The 17,373-nt window shown below is 42.1% G+C and overlaps 1 protein-coding gene across 1 annotated transcript; it reads left to right on the top strand.

The window, feature by feature from the left end:
* The first annotated feature begins 479 nt into the window (after positions 1-479).
* Positions 480-17,098, top strand: LOC129814888 (myosin-binding protein H-like). The gene is made up of 12 exons (XM_055868019.1): positions 480-796; positions 4,213-4,350; positions 5,304-5,471; positions 7,362-7,450; positions 7,689-7,884; positions 9,468-9,607; positions 9,870-10,029; positions 13,623-13,759; positions 15,100-15,292; positions 15,858-15,917; positions 16,663-16,704; positions 16,825-17,098. Exons 1-10 carry the CDS (start codon positions 532-534, stop codon positions 15,890-15,892), a joined length of 1,521 nt encoding a protein of 506 aa, XP_055723994.1. The 5' UTR covers positions 480-531; the 3' UTR covers positions 15,893-15,917; positions 16,663-16,704; positions 16,825-17,098.
* The last annotated feature ends 275 nt before the right edge of the window (positions 17,099-17,373 follow it).

The following is a 17,373-nucleotide window of genomic DNA, read 5'->3' as shown; positions in this document are numbered from 1 at the left end:
GCTCCCTGACTGTTTAGCTTTCATTTCAGTGATTATTAGCTAGCTGGACACAGTCAAGAAACTGGATGGATGTACAGTAGATCCATTATCAGTTCTACATAGTTTGGATTTGGTTTTAGTCATTTTGTAAATATATTTAGTTCACCTCCCCACACAATGTTTTAGTGGGTAAATGTACATAAAGCATTTATATAGATATTTTTCACAAACCACCCGTGTGCCGGATTGGACCCCCTCTCGGGCCTAATCGTGCCTAATCATACTAGGGTTAGTGCTATTCGGAATCCTTGGCACGTCCCTACCCTGAACCCTAACTTTAACCATTTTTACATTTCAACTTCAATGGGGGTAATGAAAGTGTTGATGTCCCTACTAGGTCTATAATAAGGTCCAAGATTCAGTCAAGTATCTGTTACAGAAAATTCCTTAGGGGGTGGAGTCTGTGACCACTGTCTATATAGCCTGCCACTCCCTCTAAAGTGATGACTCTTTGAGGACTTACTGACTTTGGGAGTAGCAGAAACTGCCACCATGCCTGCGAAGCCTGCCCCTATCAAGAAGGCAGCCCCGAAAGCGCCTGCTCCTAAGAAGGAGGAAGCACCTGCCCCTGCACCCGCGGAGGTGGCTCCTGCTGAAATTGCTCCCCCTGTCGAGGTCGAAGCTCCACCGGCAGAGGCTGCCCCTGCCGAAGCTGCCGAAGCAGCTGCCCCTGCCGAGGCAGCTCCAACCGAAGAAAAGGCTCCCGCAGAACCCGCGCCTGAGCAGCCCAAAGCACCCACACCCCCTCCTCCAAATGGTAATGCAATAATGCTCCATGAAATGAGCCTCGGTTGGGCTTTTAGCAGAAACACGTGGGCTACTTTGTCAATTATATCGTTGATCTCCTCTCTGAATGGATGAGCCATGGTGACGTTTGTTTGGTGCGGAAGGGGCATACCTAACATTTTCATAAGTTCACAGGAGTGCTAAAATAAAACGTTGACATGATTTGTTAATGGGTCTTTCTAATTTACCCAATTCTTCAATGGAGGTCATGGATCTTATGTCGGTCCCTTTGCCACTGGATCTATCCAAGAGCCTTCTATAAATAGCCTGACCATTTTTGGTCCAAAATGTAACTACCACTGCGAACCGCCAAACCCTGCAAAAATATTCCTTCACATGACATGTATTTCGAGAAAGTCTGTTCTTCCACATCATTTGGTAAAAAAAATGAGCAACTTTCGTCCATGATTGATTCATAAAAGAGAACTTTAAAGCACTGAAGCCCCTACTTTTGAGATAGGCCTAAAGCCTCATTACGGAAGACATTACAGAAGAATCATTGTGGGCTCCATGACGACAAGCCTACAATGTGTTGTGTAAGTGGTTGTGTAAGGCGGGGGTTCCAAACCTCGAGCCTCCCGCTCTTGCATTGGGGAACAATTTTGTGGTGATGGAACTCAGTCCGTCTTTAAACTTACTCTTGAAAGGCCCCACAGTTTAGGATCCACTGGTGTCAGCCACTTGATAGCCTGACTACCTAGTCAAGTAGTGCAATTGCTCGATATCTCACTGTATATGAGCTATTGATTAATGGTGATTCAGTGGACACCAATGTTCTATCCTTTGTGTATCTTTGCGCGCGCCCTGATTCCCTGGATAAAGCATTGTGCTCGGCCGTAGGCTACTCTCTAATGGTTCAGGAAGTAGCTTACATTGTGTGTCTTCAAACATAATAATCCATCTAGGAATAACACCACTACAGTCAACAGCTGGCAAACTAACATACCATATTACCAAACCTTTAACGTTAGCTTCTCTTGCTGAAGATGCTCCTTCCCCACCTGAGGTGCCTGTTGAGCCGCCTGCTGAGCCAGAGGGTAATTCATGCATCGCAATGCTGTCAAGGCATACTTAATTTAGAGTGCATTCACTACATCATGTATGTTTCCTATAGGCTAGTAATCAAACTATACTGAACAAAAATAATATAAAACGCAACATAAAGTGTTGGTCCCATGTTTTATGAGCTGAAATAAATGATCACCGAAATGTTCCATACGCACAAAAAGTTTCTTGTGCACGCGTGTTTACCTCCCTGTTAGTGAGCATTTCTCCTTTGCCAAGATAATCCATTAACACCTGACAGGTGTGGCATCAAGAAGCTTATTAAACAGCATGATCATTACACGGGCACACCTTGTGCTGGGGACAATAAAAGGCCACTCTAAATGTGCAGTTTTGTCACACAACACAATGCCACAGATGTCTTAAGTTTTGAGGGAGCGTGCAATTGGCATGCTGACTGCAGGAATGTCCACCAGAACTGTTGCCAGAGAATTGAATGTTTTTCTCTACCATAAGCCACCTCCAACATCGTTTTAGAAAATATGGCAGTACACCCAACCAGCCTCACAACTGCAGACCACTTGTAACCACGCCAGCCAAGGATCTCCAAGTCTGGCTTCTTCACCTGCGGACAGCTGATGAAACAAAGGAGTATCTCTGTCTGTAATAAGCTCTTTGCTGGGCCTGGCTCCCCACTGGGTGGGCCTACGCTGAGGCACCATCCAAGGGTAAAGCCAAGAATAACATGTTTGTTTTGACTAGGATACTTAACCTCTTTTACTGTAAGTTCTTTATCTCTTTACTCATATACCGGTACTTCCTATCCACATAACATGCTGCAACATCTTTTCATTTTGTAACATCTTTTGAAATGTTAAAGCAAAAGCTGACTTTAAACATCTGGCTAATGTTTAATTAATAGCGGCCGCCGCCACTGCTGCAGAGGAATGCACCCCCGCTGCTGATGCTGAGGTTGTGGCCCACCCTGATGGTAATAGGCTCACTACCAATCCATAAGGAGCCAAGGGACTTCATCATCATATGCCACTTAATACAGATTTTCCTGTTTTAGAATTATGGCAAATCACTTTTGGCTAACAGCACTAACTCACGAGTGGCGCAGTGGTCTAAGGCACTGCATCTCGGTGCTAGAGGTGTCACTACAGACCCTGGTTTTATTCCAGGCTGTATCACAACTGGCCGTGATTGGGAGTCCCATAGGGTGGCGCACAATTGGCCCAGCATCGTCCGGGTTAGGGTTTGACCGGGGTAGGCCATCATAGTAAATAAGAATTTGTTCTTAACTGACTTGCCTAGTTCAATTTAAAAAAAGAGCTAGACAATCTCTATGATAATTGGGCATTTTGCCCATCATGTTAGGTATGGCCTTATTAGCATGGTCCCTGATCTGTTTGTGCTGTCTTTCTTGCCAACTCCTCTGGTCATTATCATAGGAGTTAACAGATCTGGGACCAGGCTCTTATGTTATTTGAACTAATTCATTAGATGAATCTCTAACATTAAACACTAGCTGATGCTGCTGCAGCTACAGCTGCCTCAACCACAGAGGGAGATGCCCCTGCTGCTGAAGGAGTAAACCCTGTTCATGTGAAATGGATCAATTATACCTTCGCATCTGAATATGTCCAATTCCAATCCACTCCAATATGGGATCATGAGAAGGCATAGTTAGTTTGGTATACATATAATGCATTCAAAAGTTTTTCCTGACCAGGGGAACACTCCGGGCCCTAGTTAAAGCCTAGTGCACCTTAGCAGATTGTAGACTGTTTTCATCTCTCTACTGGACAAAAAAAAAGAGGACTTCAGTAAGAGATGGCATTGGAATGGATTCTAGAACACTGCTCTCATACCGGCTGCCTCTGACCTTTTATGTAAATGCACATTTAACATCAGCCGCTGCTGCCGACGCAGCCTCCGTAGAGGAACCCCCAAAACACCTACCCCCCCACCCCACCCCCATCCCCCAAAGGTAAACCAACTCGACAGTCAGAGGAAAGATTGGTCAAACCGTTACGAAGCTCTTCACACATTCTCCTATTACATTTAAAAATAATAATTTTTACGATAACCATGTCTTCCACGTTTCAAGTTGTACATTGTCTATTATTTTTGCATTTCTAAACAATGTAGAGGCCTAATACCATGTTTCCGTTGATATGCTAACCCAACAAGGCTTATTATTTCCTCTTGCAACTCGAGTTGTACATTGTCTGAGTTGTGTTAGCATTACCAAACTAAATAGAGCCGTATTACTTTGTTTTTGATTGATAATGTATAATCCAATGGGGCTAATATTTCATCTGACTTCCAAGCTGTACAATGCGTTGTCTGAACTGTGTTTGCGTTTCCCAACTGTAGAGCCCACCAGTGAGCCCCTGGAAGTGACAGTGGACGACAAGACCGACACTTCAGTGACCATCGCCTGGAGGCCTCCAAAGACCATTCCAGCCAACACTGGCCTGGATGGATACACTGTGGAAATCACCAAGGAGGGAAGTAAGTTATTCAAGCCGACTACCTTAACTAACCTCGTTCCAGATCTGTTTGTGCAGTCTTGCCAACTCCTATGGTCATGGGCCAATCTGAGACCAGGCTAGCATTTGACGACTAAGTTCTTTGAATGTTGTTATGTTGTCCCATTGGATTTTGTACATCTCTGATATGCTTGGAAGGTAAAACAGAGAATTAACCACAACCTAAGAATAATGTTTATCTATTTGTTTCACCTAACACCGTACGATGAGGCTGCGTTCCACTTTAAGCTGGTGCCATTTTAAATGATATTTTTTTGGGCTGGTCAGGCCTATCAGTTGCACCTGTCCCCTGCATGTCACTAGATGATTTATAGTGTACCTAACCTCTCCCTATAAGGAGAGAGGCATTACTGGCGGTGCCATGGACTAGCTGGGGCCTGCTTTTAGATCACAACCTTCTGCTAATGTCAGTAACGGACTCGAGTCAAATGGCAGAGAAGAAAATATAGTAATGCAACTACACATTTCACCTTGCAAATGTAATAACGCACCAGGGAAATTTGAACATATGATCTTCTTATTCATGAATCTCCTTCATTCCTCCATTTAAAAATATGGTTTTGGACCCAGATAGGAAGATAAGTCATGACAATACTTTCCATCCAAGTACTTCCCCTGATTCTCAGTCACCACTAGAAATAGAATTTATTGAAATATGTGTCCTGCAGTTTACATTTTCACTCAGTGAAGGACTGAAGATTCTCCATATCTGTCTCAATGTTTCTTAATTGTCCCTGCCTCTTTCACCTTGCTGTCTGCTCAGTGTCTGGACAGAAGGTGTACCTTGAAGGTCCTGTCAAATAAAATGACACAACTCATGAACTGAGCTATTAGCTGATACTCATTGTCCTCACTGTGATCACTCTCCTGCCACAGTTCTATATTGCACTAAGTTTGTTCACTTTCCTGTCACAGCTGAAGACTGGAAAGCAGCCAACGAGGATCTGACCGTGTCCTGCCGTTATGTCATCAAGAACCAGACTACCGACGACCGTCTGCTGATCCGGGTGGTTGCTGTAAACCCCGGTGGCCGCAGCCCCCCTGCTACCATCGCCGACCCCGTTCTGGTCAAGGCGGTTGGGGGTAAGCAAAGCCTGGACAATAGTCCTCACTCACAAACAGCCCTTAACTACTGTACTTCGGAAGCATGCCATGGTCCATTTCTTCCAACCAGCAGACGTGTGGGTTTTCTTCCAAGTAGACAGTATTGTATTATTGGGTGGCAATAACAGCAAGTCCAACCTGTTTGCGGTGGGCGGTGTCAGTCTTTGTTGTTGAAATGGCTTTTAAAAGAGCAGACGTTGAAACCACTAGGGAGAAACGGCTCGGCTTGATTTCAGTCTCAGGTATCCAACGGCTGTTGTCACATCCCTGGCCCGTTAGAATAATGCAACTGTGGCCTTCCCAGATTGTTGCCACCAAGAGGTGGGGTAGAGATCCTCGGTCTAAGCTCCCCATTTGTAGAAGGATAAATATACTACCTCCTTCGACACCTTTTGGGTGCACGTTTTCACCTGTGTCTTCTTACTTTGTCTACTTTTTGCTTTCCTCGATGATGACCGTAAATGGTTAGTCAAGCCTCTTAATTTATAGCAATCATCCTGGAAGCAAGTGTATACAGTGGCCCTGTATTTTGTGTTTTATCCAGAGTCCGATTTTCTGAATTTACGGTAAAATAGTTATATCAAAACCAAAGTAATTGGTGGAACTATGTTTTTTTTATGAGAGTTGATTAAAACATTATTTATGTAAGCAGGGATCAGCAAATGTGTAATGGAGAATTTTAGTGGAGGGGAATGAAACCTGAACCCCAAGGACTTATACAGGGACTGGCCGACCCCCAATCGGAGTGTCACAGTCCATGTCCCACAGTCCCACTGTCAAACTTAGCCATTGGTCCACCAATAAAAGCATCTGGTTTACCACACAATGGAACGACCGCTAACTTTCCCACAAATCCTTGGAAAAATAGTTGGGATGTGTCTGCAATTAACACGGATTCAATTGGGAAGGTTTGGCATTAAGTTGACTCCCCGGTCAGAATGCGTGCTGGAGAGGTGTCAAGCCAACCCATGTAAGAGCGATGGAAACAAGTGCAATCTGTCGAGGGGGGTGGGGATGGGGGACATTCCAAAGTCTTCACTCTACACACAGGGGGTGGGGACAGGGGAGGGATCTAACGTCTCGTATGCCATCTAAGTCCTTTGAGACGACCAGGGACCCTGTGTTTATTTTGAAACATGCCACAGACTCTGACGGGGACAAGGCAGTTCTCTTTTGACCTGATCGCCGCATAAGGAGCGTCAAGTCAGGACACTCCACAGAGAAACACACCTAATTCTACCATGCCCATTCCCCAGTTGGTTGATTGTTTTGTTTTAAATACATTTTCTGATAGCAGCACATATTTCTGCCTAGAGCACTGGCACTAGTGCATAGATTTGTATGGGTGCAGGTTTGCAATTATATGAATATTAGTTATTTACAAATGTGAACCATTCTGTCCATGTTTTAACACAGTAAGCCATTGGCTGTGAATTGTGTGTTTGTGGGGAACCCTATGGTCTTGGAGAATCTACAGTACAGTTGAGTGTGATTCTTACTGCAGCCTGTTTAACAGTGTGGGCTGGGGTAACTGTAGATCTACATCATGTGTTGCGACATGGCATGAGTTCAGATAGGACCTATTTAGAGCTCTGGTGAGTGACACTCCGCTAGATTCAGCAGGTGTTTGGTTCCCACCAAACTAGATCTGGTCTGGATGACTGGAGTACAGGAGAATCTGTCTCGTAGCTGAAGGTACAGAGTGGGTTTTGAGGAAGTTGTTTTTTATTCCTTCAGATACACATTCAATTGCTCGCTCTGAAGTATCACTGAAGTGTCCCATCCATTGTGTGCGTCACAGTTTCAGAGTCATTTTACTTCTTTGAACAGGTTGATCATTATTCGTAAACTATTTCTCTCTGTCTGTAGCTCGCCCCAAAGTCCGCATGCCTCGTTTCCTGAGGCAGAGGTATGTCAAGAAAGTCGGGGAGAAGATCAACCTTGTCATCCCCTTCTCTGTGAGTTTGCATTATGAGATGGGTAGGCCTGGGAGTGTCTAAACCACAGGACCTGAGCAGGACCAAAACCATTGGACCCTAGCTATAGGCTACAACTATGGGCCAGAGGTTTTTCACATGGTCAGGAAAGACTCCTGGCACTAATGATGTGAAATGACTTGATGTTATAGCATGTGTCCATACAGATGGAAGTTAAGACAATTGATTGAGCCCAGCATTGTGTTCTTTACGTTCCTAGGGCAAACCTAAGCCAGTGGTTAGCTGGTTAAAGGATGGACAGCCCCTCGACTCAAAGAGGGTCAACATCCGTACATCTGACATAGACAGCATCCTGTTCATCCGTCAAGCAGAGAGAGTGGACTCTGGCTCATACGAGATGTGCGTGAAGGTGGACGACTTTGAGGACAAAGCTGCTATCATCATCCAGATTATTGGTCAGTCAAATTCTATTAGACTATCCAACCTTGTTTATATTTCCAAAACAGACGATGACACAGCATTAGCCTGTCATAAAATACAGTTGAAGTCAGAAGTTGACACACACTTAGGTTGGAGTCATTAAAACTCGTCTTTCAACCACTCCACAAATTTCTTGTTAACGAACTATAGTTTTGGCAAGTCGGTTAGGACATCTACTTTGTGCATGACACAAGTCATTTTTCCAACACTTGTTAACAGACAGATTATTTCACTTAATTCACTGTATCACAATTCCACTGGGTCAGAAGTTTATATACTCTAAGTTGACTGTGCCTATAAACAGCTTGGAAATTTCCAGAAGATGATGTCATTGCTTTAGAAGCTTCTGAATGGCTAATAGACATCATTTGAGTCAATTGGAGGTGTACCTGTGGATGAATTTCAAGACCTACCTTCAAACTCAGAGCATCTTTGCTTGACATCAGGGGAAAATTTATTTTTGGAGAAATGTTCTCTGGTCTGATGAAACAAAAATAGAACTGTTTGGCCATAATGACCATTGTTATGAAGCACGGGGGTGGCAGCATCATGTTGTGGGGATGCTTTGCTGCAGGAGGGACTGGTGCACTTCACAAAATAGATGGCAGCATTGGGGTGACGGCGTAGCCTAGTGGTTAGAGCATTGGACTAGTAACCGAAAGTTTGCAAGTTCGCATCCCTGAGCTGACAAGGTACAAATCTGTCGTTCTTCCCCTGAACAAGGCTGTTCCTAGGCCGTCATTGAAAATAAGAATTTGTTCTTAACTGACTTGCCTAGGTAAAAAGGTAAAAAAGTATATATATAATAAAATGGAATGGAAATGATCTGGATATATTAAGACATCAGTCAGGAAGTTAATGTTTTGTTGCAAATGGGTCTTCCAAATGGACAATGACCCCAAGCATACTTCCAAAATTGTGGCAAAATGGCTTAAGGACAACAAAGTCAAGGTATAGGAGTGGCCATCACAATGCCTGACCTCAATCCTATAGAATATTTGTGGGCAGAACTGAAAAAGCGTGTGCGAGCAAGGGGGCCTACAAACCTGACTGTTACACCAGCTCTGTCAGGAGGAATTTACCAAAATTCACCCAACTTGTTGTGAGAAGCTTGTGGAAGGCTACCTGAAACATTTGACCCAAGTTAAACAATTTAAAGGCAATGCTACCAAATACAAATTGAGTGTACTGTATATAAACTTCTGACCCACTGGGAATGTGATGAAAGAAATAAAAGCTGAAATAATTAGTTCTCTCTACTATTATTCTGACATTTCACATTTTAAAATAAAGTGGGGATCGTAACTGACCTAAGACAGGGAATTTTTACTAGGATTAAATGTTCGGAATTGTGAAACTGAGTTTAAATGTATTTGGCTAAGGTGTATGTAGACTTCTGACTTCAACTGTAGGTATATTTTGGTCATATCTAGGACCAGGAGTTGTTTCTGGTCAGGTCTTAACTGATCTGGAGAGTGATTAAGTTTTTTGTGAGTTTACTGATACTAATGATGCAACCCATATTGAACCATGTATCTTGGTGCTTGCTCTCCCACAGAGTTGCCTGGGCCACCAGCCAGCATTAAGATTGTGGATGTCTGGGGATTCAATGTTGCTTTGGAGTGGACCGTACCCAAAGATAATGGAAACACAGAGATCACAGGCTACACTGTCCAGAAAGCTGACAAGAAGACCGGGGTGAGAAACCCTCTTGCTTACCATACAATGTCAAAGTGAATGACATACTGAGTCATTCACAACTTCTGTAACCCTCTCGTCTACACAATTCCCATTGATTCAGCAGCAAATATTTCCCCTGTAGTCAAATACATTCCCCCAAATTTTTATTTAAAAGTACATCTCAGTATACTTTACACAAAAAATTTACTTCAAAAAGAAAGTACAATATGTGTAATAAGACATTGAAATATTATTAATACTCATATGGTCTCTTGCCTAGGACTGGTTCAACATTTTGGAGCACTACCCCAGACTAAACGCCACCATCTCAGACCTCATTATGGGCAACACCTACACCTTCAGGATCTTTGCAGAGAACAAGTGCGGACTCAGTGAGGAATGTGCCGTGACCAAGGGAGAAGCCACCATTGTGAAGGAGGGTGAGACACTCTCCACACTACCCTTTCCAAAAAAAGTCCCTTACAAAAAAAGAAACATGAGAAAATCACATGTGAAAATAACACTTTTTTATATATATAAAAATTGTGTGTGTGTTTGTGTGTATATATATACACATGTACACACACACACTGTAGCAATCAAACTAATTCAAGGGATTTTCTTTATTTTTACTGTTTTCTACATTGTAGAATAAAACTATGAAGTAACACATATGTGTAACAGTATAACTTTAAACCGTCCCCTCGCGCGAACCAGGGACCCTCTGCACACATCAACAACAGTCGCCCACGAAGCATCGTTACCCATCGCTCCACAAAGGCCACGGGTCTTGCAGAGCAAGGGGCAACACTACTAATAGGTTTCAGAGCAAGTGACGTAACTGATTGAAACGCTACTAGCGCGTACCCGCTAACTAGCTAGCCATTTCACATCCGTTACACTCACCCCCCTTTCAACCTCCTCCTTTTCCGCAGCAACCAGTGATCCGGGTCACGGCACCAATGTAACAGTATAACTTTAAACCGTCCTCTCGCCCCGACCTCGGGCGCGAACCAGGGACCCTCTGCACACATCAACAACAGTCGCTCACGAAGCATCGTTACCCATCGCTCCACAAAGGCAACACTACTAATAGGTTTCAGAGCAAGTGATGTAACTGATTGAAACGCTACTAGCGCGTACCCGCTAACTAGCTAGCCATTTCACATCCGTTACATATGGAATCATGTAGTAACCAAAAAAAGTGTTAAACAAATCAAAATATATTTTAGATTCTTCAAAGTAGCCACTCTTTGCCTTGGTGACAGTTGTGCACACTCTTGGCATTCTCTCAACCAGCATCATGAGGAATGCTTTTCCAACAGTCTTGAAGGAGTTCCCACATATGCTGAGCACTTGTTGGCTGCTTCTCCTCTGTGGTCCAACTCATCCCAAACCATCTCAAATGCATTAAGGTTGGGTTATTGTGGAGGCTAGGTCATCTGATGCAGCAATCCATCACTCTCCTTGGTCAATTAACCCTTACACAGCCTGGTGGTGTGTTTTGGGTCATTGTCTTGTTGAAAAACAAATGATAGTCCCACTAAGTGCAAACCAGATGGTATGGCGTATCGCTGCAGAATGCTGTGGTAGCCATGCTCGTTAAGTGTGCCTTGAATTCTAAATAAATCACTGACAGTGTCACCAGCAAAGCACCCCCACACCATCATACCTCCTCTTTGCTTCACGGTGGGAACCACACATGCAAAGATCATCTGTTCACCTACTGTGCATCTCACAAAGACACGGCGGTTGGAACCAAAAATCTCTAATTTGGACTCATCAGTCCAAAGGACAGATTTTCTTTGGTCTAATGTCCATTGCTTGTGTTTCTTGGCCCAAGCAAGTCTCTTCTTCTTATTGGTGTCCTTTAGTAGTGGTTTCTTTGCAGCAATTGGACCACGGAGGCCTGATTCACGCAGTCTCCTCTGAACACTTGATGTTGACGTGTCTGTTACTTGAACTCTGTAAAACATTTATTTGGGCTGCAATCTGAGGTGCAGTTCACTCTAATGAACTTATCCTCTGCAGTAGAGGTAACTCTGGGTCTTTTCCTGTGGCGGGCCTCATGAGAGCCAGTTTCATCATAGCGCTTGATGTTTTTTGCGACAGCACTTGAATACATTTTTTAAGTTCTTGACATTTTCCAGATTGATCATGTCTTAAAGTAATGATGGACTGTCATTTCTCTTTTCTTATTTGAGCTGTTCTTGCCATTTGATGGACTTGGTATTTTACCAAATAGGTCTATCTTCTGTATAACACCCCTACCTTGTCACAACACAACTGATTGGCTCAAACACATTAAGAAGGAAAGAAATTCCACAAATTATCAAGGCACACCTGTTAATTGAAATGCGTTGCAGGTGACTACAGTACCTCAGGAAGCTAGTTGAGAGAATGCCGAGAGTGTGCAGAGCTGTCAAGGCAAAGGGTGTCTTGATTTCTTTTACACTGTTTTGGTTACTACATGATTCCATATGTGTTATTTCATAGCTTTTATATCTTCACTATTATTCTACAATGTAACAAATAGTAAAAACTACGAAAAACTCTGGAATGAGTAGGTGTGTCCAAACTTGACTGGTACTGTATATATATTTTTACATGACATTTTCATGAGTCAGACACATGGTTTTCGGACACGTGTGACATTTCACATGAATTTGTCACGTGAACAAATCATATGTAAAAAAAAAAAAAAAAAAACACATGGGAAAAGCAGACACATGGTTTTCAGACATGTGAAGTTTAAAATGGATTTTCACATGACTCAGACACATTTCCTTGTTTCTCAACATTTCACATGTGATTTTATAAGTTTCACATGTATTCTTTTGTAACTGGCAGGATTAGAACCCAGGTCTCCAACGGTAGATGACAATGTCTTTACCATTTGACCATGAGGGCCAACACTTTTTAGAAGTCGTAGGCGGGGCTACCTCATCACGTGACCATTAGCAACCATGAGCCAATCATGTCCGCTTTTCACATTTTGTCAACTATGGGTATCAACGATAACAAAACTGTCATCGAGTTTATCACAGGATTTGCTGTGATTAATCGCAAATTCATAGTTTGCTCTAGTTGAGTTGTCATTTTAGATTTTTTTTTATACAAAAAGCATTACATTAACATTGCTGTTCTGATTTTATCCAAAGTAACGGTTAGCAATATCAGGTAAATTGTTCAACAAACTTTCTTTAACCTCAAAGTCAACTTCTTTTGACATCGTATTGCTGATTTTAGCTATATAGACAATGTATTTTATGTTTTCAGTGTATTTTAAACGCTTTCAGACATTGCAATACAAAAATTGAGCACAAAAATGATTTCAGTTAATGACATTGGTTAACTGATTAACTTCGGCAGTGCTAATTTTGACATGTTAAAAACGATAAATAAGGAGACACGGAGCGCTAGTTTCTCACTTCTTTTCTCTGAGCTTCTTCCAACGGTCACTGATCAACGTATGAAGGAGAGAGGCGTGTGCCTGCAGCTGTAACACTCCGAATTGATGGCACAGAAATAAGAAATTATACCGTTTAACACACTATTTCACTCCACATGTGAAAGTTAGATTTTCACATAAATGTTTTTTACATGTGAAACTGCAAATTCGATTTTCATGTGATAGATTTTTTTGATGTGAACTTGAAATTCTACATTTGAATGTGAGCTTTTCAAAGTGTTTCACGTGAAACTGCATATCTGATTTTCACATGACATATTTACAATGTGAAACAGCAAGTTTCACATATGCAACTGCAATTCACATGTGATGTGAAAATGTTTTTCTTCTCACATCTGAAAGGTAGCGTTAACTTGTGAACTCTAAAAGTAATAATGTGAAAATACGGTTTCATGTGAAATTTAAGGTCAACATGTGAAAACAGCTATTTCACATGTGAAAATGCTAATTTGACATGTTTTTTTAACGGGTCCCCCACAATGTTGGAGAATGTTAGAACAATAAAGTATTGTAGTTGCCCCCATTCAGGACCTAATCCATGCTTGTCTCGTTATTTTTCAGTTATTGACTACAAACCTACCCCGTTCGTGGAGCATGACTTCACTGAGGCTCCCAAGTTCACCACTGTTCTGAACGACAGGTCCACCACTGTTGGCTACAGCACCAAGCTGCTGTGCTCTGTGAGGGGATGCCCCAAGGTAAAGCTTCCCTCTCACAAACGCTCTCATACTGTAGGTTAATGAAATGGACACATGTAGGCTAGGCTAGCAGAGCTGCATTTGTATTTATTAAGGATACCCATTAGCTGCTGCCACCTTTATTTAACCAGGCAAGTCAGTTAAGAACAAATTCTTATTTACAATGAAGGCCTACCCCGGCCAAACCTTAACGACGCTGGGCCAATTGTGCACCGCCCTATGGGTCTCCCAATCACGCCCGGTTGTGATACAGCCTGGAATTGAACCAGGGTCTGTAGTGACGCCTCTAGCACTGGGATGCAGTGCCTTAGACTGCTGTGCCACTCGGGAGTTGAACATGCAGCTCCATATAGGGTTAGGTTATGATAGTCTCCCTCTGAGGGGAACCTTGGACTCCTGGCCAACTGGGCCGTAGTGGGTGGGTGGCAGAGAGGAGGGGTTGGAGGGGTCAGATATGTTACATTCCTACCCTGAGGGGATCATGGGGGGGCCTTTACACCGTCCCTTACAAAATAACAAATCAAATTTGCAGTTTCACATGTTGAGCTTAAATTTAAATATATTACATTTAAACTTCACATGTTAACACCACCTTTTCACATTTGAGGAGAATAACATGTTTTCACTTCACGTGAATTGCAGTTTCACATGTGATATTTAACATGTAAAACTGCAAATTTCACATTTGAAAAAAAATAATAATAATCTCACTTTGAAATGTAGAATTACATTTTCACATGTGAAAACATTCATTTGTGAAAATCTAATTTTTCGTTTCACATGAAAATCTCACTTTCACTTGTGGAATTGCAGATTCACATGTGGGGTTGAAATGTTATTCTCCTCACATGTGAAAAGATGGTGATAACATGTTGCAGTAGCAATATTTCCACCAGTGGAATTAGGATGACCATATTTAAAAAGCCCAAATGTGGGAAAAGGGAACGATTCTGCTGGACATTCGCTGGACATTCGCGGAACAGTGGACAGACTGAGAGCCAGGCCTAATTGCCCAACATCTGTGCCCGACCTCAGTAATGCTGAATGGAATCTTGTGGCTGAATGGAAGCAAGTCCCTGCAGCAATGTTCCAACAGCTAGTGAAAAGCCTTCCCAGAAGAGTGGAGGCTGTTGTAGCAGCAAAGGGGGTACAAACTCCATATTAATGCCCATGATTTTGGAATGTGATGTTCAACGAGCCATGTAGTGTATGTCCCTTTTGCGATGCGCTGATCATTGTAGGATTGTAGTATCGTGCATAGTAATATATGCTCCATGTGCACGAAAGCGGGAAATATACAATTCATACGAAACACATATAAATCACAAATGTCATTGCAGCCTAAGATTCTGTGGATGAAGAACAAGATGATCCTCAACAACATGGACAACCCCAAGTACAGGATGATCAGCACAGGGGGCATCTGCACCCTGGAGATCCGTAAGCCTGGCCCATACGACGGTGGTGAGTATGTCTGCAGAGCCGAGAACCAACTGGGGAAGGTCGACACCGGCTGCAAGCTAGAGGTCAAAAGTAAGTTGTCGTGGTAAAAAAAAAAAAAAGTGCACTTGTCTTTTCCTGCTAGTACTGTCTTTTCTAGTAGGATAACTTCTTTTTTTGTGAAAATTGTACTTACTATGACTGGTATGTGGTTGTCTCAACTTAAGTAACTAACTGTAAGTTCCTCTGGATAAGAGCTTCTGCTAAATGACTAAATGATCAAATGTAAAAGTAACTTTATTTCGAACACACTGGGCCCACTCGGGTTGAATCAACGTTGTCTCCATGTCATTTCAATACAATTACATGAAATCAACGTGGAATAGAAGTTGAATTGATGTCCGTACCTAGTGAGAAAGGGCTTTCTCATACATGGTTTTACCCGAGGAAGAAGCCTCACAAAGTATGAAGCAAGTTCATCTATAATATAGACAAATGCTTTTGTAATCAAATGTATTTCTACTTTTAGTGGTGTTTTATATGATTCATTATCCATGCAAGTTTAGACACTCGATATTTGCTGTATTTGAAATCGGGCTGTGTGGAAATATTGCCATTTTGTTCATGATCACTAAATGAATTATATTTACCTCAACAGAGCCTGCGCATGCAGACGCTGACGCTGACAAGTAGGAACTGTAAATGCACATGCATACAGGTCAGTCACTCTTATTGGCATTAAGGTTTAATGTGGAAAATGGGCTTCAATTTACAAGGCCTGAATTCAGAAGTTGACTGAATCAATAAATGAAGGCCACTTTGTTCCAAAATATACTTCTTTAATATCTTTATTAAAGAAATAAAATCCATCTTGGCATTTCATTTGCTTTGACTTTGGTCTTATTGGAGAGAAACTTTATATGTACCCATATTATCACATAAAATGTTGCACCAACATCTATTTGAGTCCTGGTATGACGTACATATTCTCCAAGGCTGGCCTTACATGGAGAGCCCTAAAGTGGGAGGTGGAAGTTGGCCTCTGCAATTGCAAGGGTCTGAGTGCTAGTCCTATCTCCTGCTCATAAATGAGTCCTGTAATGGCTCCATATACAGTGGAGTTGCACTCAGTTGGGGGACTACATCATTTCCTTGTCACGGCATTCGGGGCCCATTAGAGACCAGCGAGACACGGCAATTTACTACCAGGATCCACAGTATTGTAAGCAGCTTTTCACTCAGCAAGGTGTTAGTATCCCCCGTGGAGATTCATCAGCTCTGTTCTCTTGCAAAAAACAATTTTGGTGTAATGTGAATATTTCTACTGGCTGTAGTCTTTAAAAGAAAAATTTACGTTAAACTCTTGGAATATATATTTTGTAGGCCTGCGACTGCAGTTCTAACCACCCCAGTTGGCTAAATACGGCATGTGAATTGACACCTGTTCTTTACATCTGTTACAGTCCCAAATTAGAAGCAAGCGGAATGAGGCCTTTACAAAAAAGGTGAGGTGGTCTTTATAAGCTCTAAACTGTACTTTCTCTCTTTTTGATGTGAAATATGTTGAGACATTAAATAACGTTCGGTGAGTTTTAAAGTTATATATGCCACTTGTTTTTCTATAGGACGGTTCTGGATGCTGGAAAAAACAACATGTACATATGACTGACTGGAGAGAACAAACAATGAAATAGTTAATGTCTACAACCACGTTCCTATATTTATGAAGATCATTTTTTTTGTTGCCTTTATTTATTTTTCTTCCTTAGTACTCTCTGGTATAGAGTTCATATCCATGTCCACAACCATCTCCGATGTCAACAACTGTCTGTGTCACATCGTAATTCTGAATAGAGCAAATCGATTGTTACTGATTGGAGATTAAAGATGTAAAACCTCGGGAATGTGTTACAATATTTTGATTTAATGCTTTTCTTTTGTTGAATAAACCTTCTCTAACCTGAAGTAAAAATGACAACGGGTCGATCAAAACCTTCTGTACTTATTGTGAAAGAGGAAAAGTGCTGGTTATGGCAAGGCCGGCAGATTATTTCCTTAACAGGATTTTGTAATGTGTTTGTATAATATACAGTATGTGCAGTTCACAGTAGTCGCTCTTTAACTTGTTTATCACATGACATGATCTGATATTACAGAGTGGCATGGTATGGGTT

The sequence above is a fragment of the Salvelinus fontinalis genome, chromosome 18 (assembly GCF_029448725.1).
Source record: "Salvelinus fontinalis isolate EN_2023a chromosome 18, ASM2944872v1, whole genome shotgun sequence".
Lineage (NCBI taxonomy): Eukaryota > Metazoa > Chordata > Actinopteri > Salmoniformes > Salmonidae > Salvelinus > Salvelinus fontinalis.
Note: the sequence above shows the minus strand (reverse complement) of the source record. Positions and strands in the feature narration are given on the sequence as shown.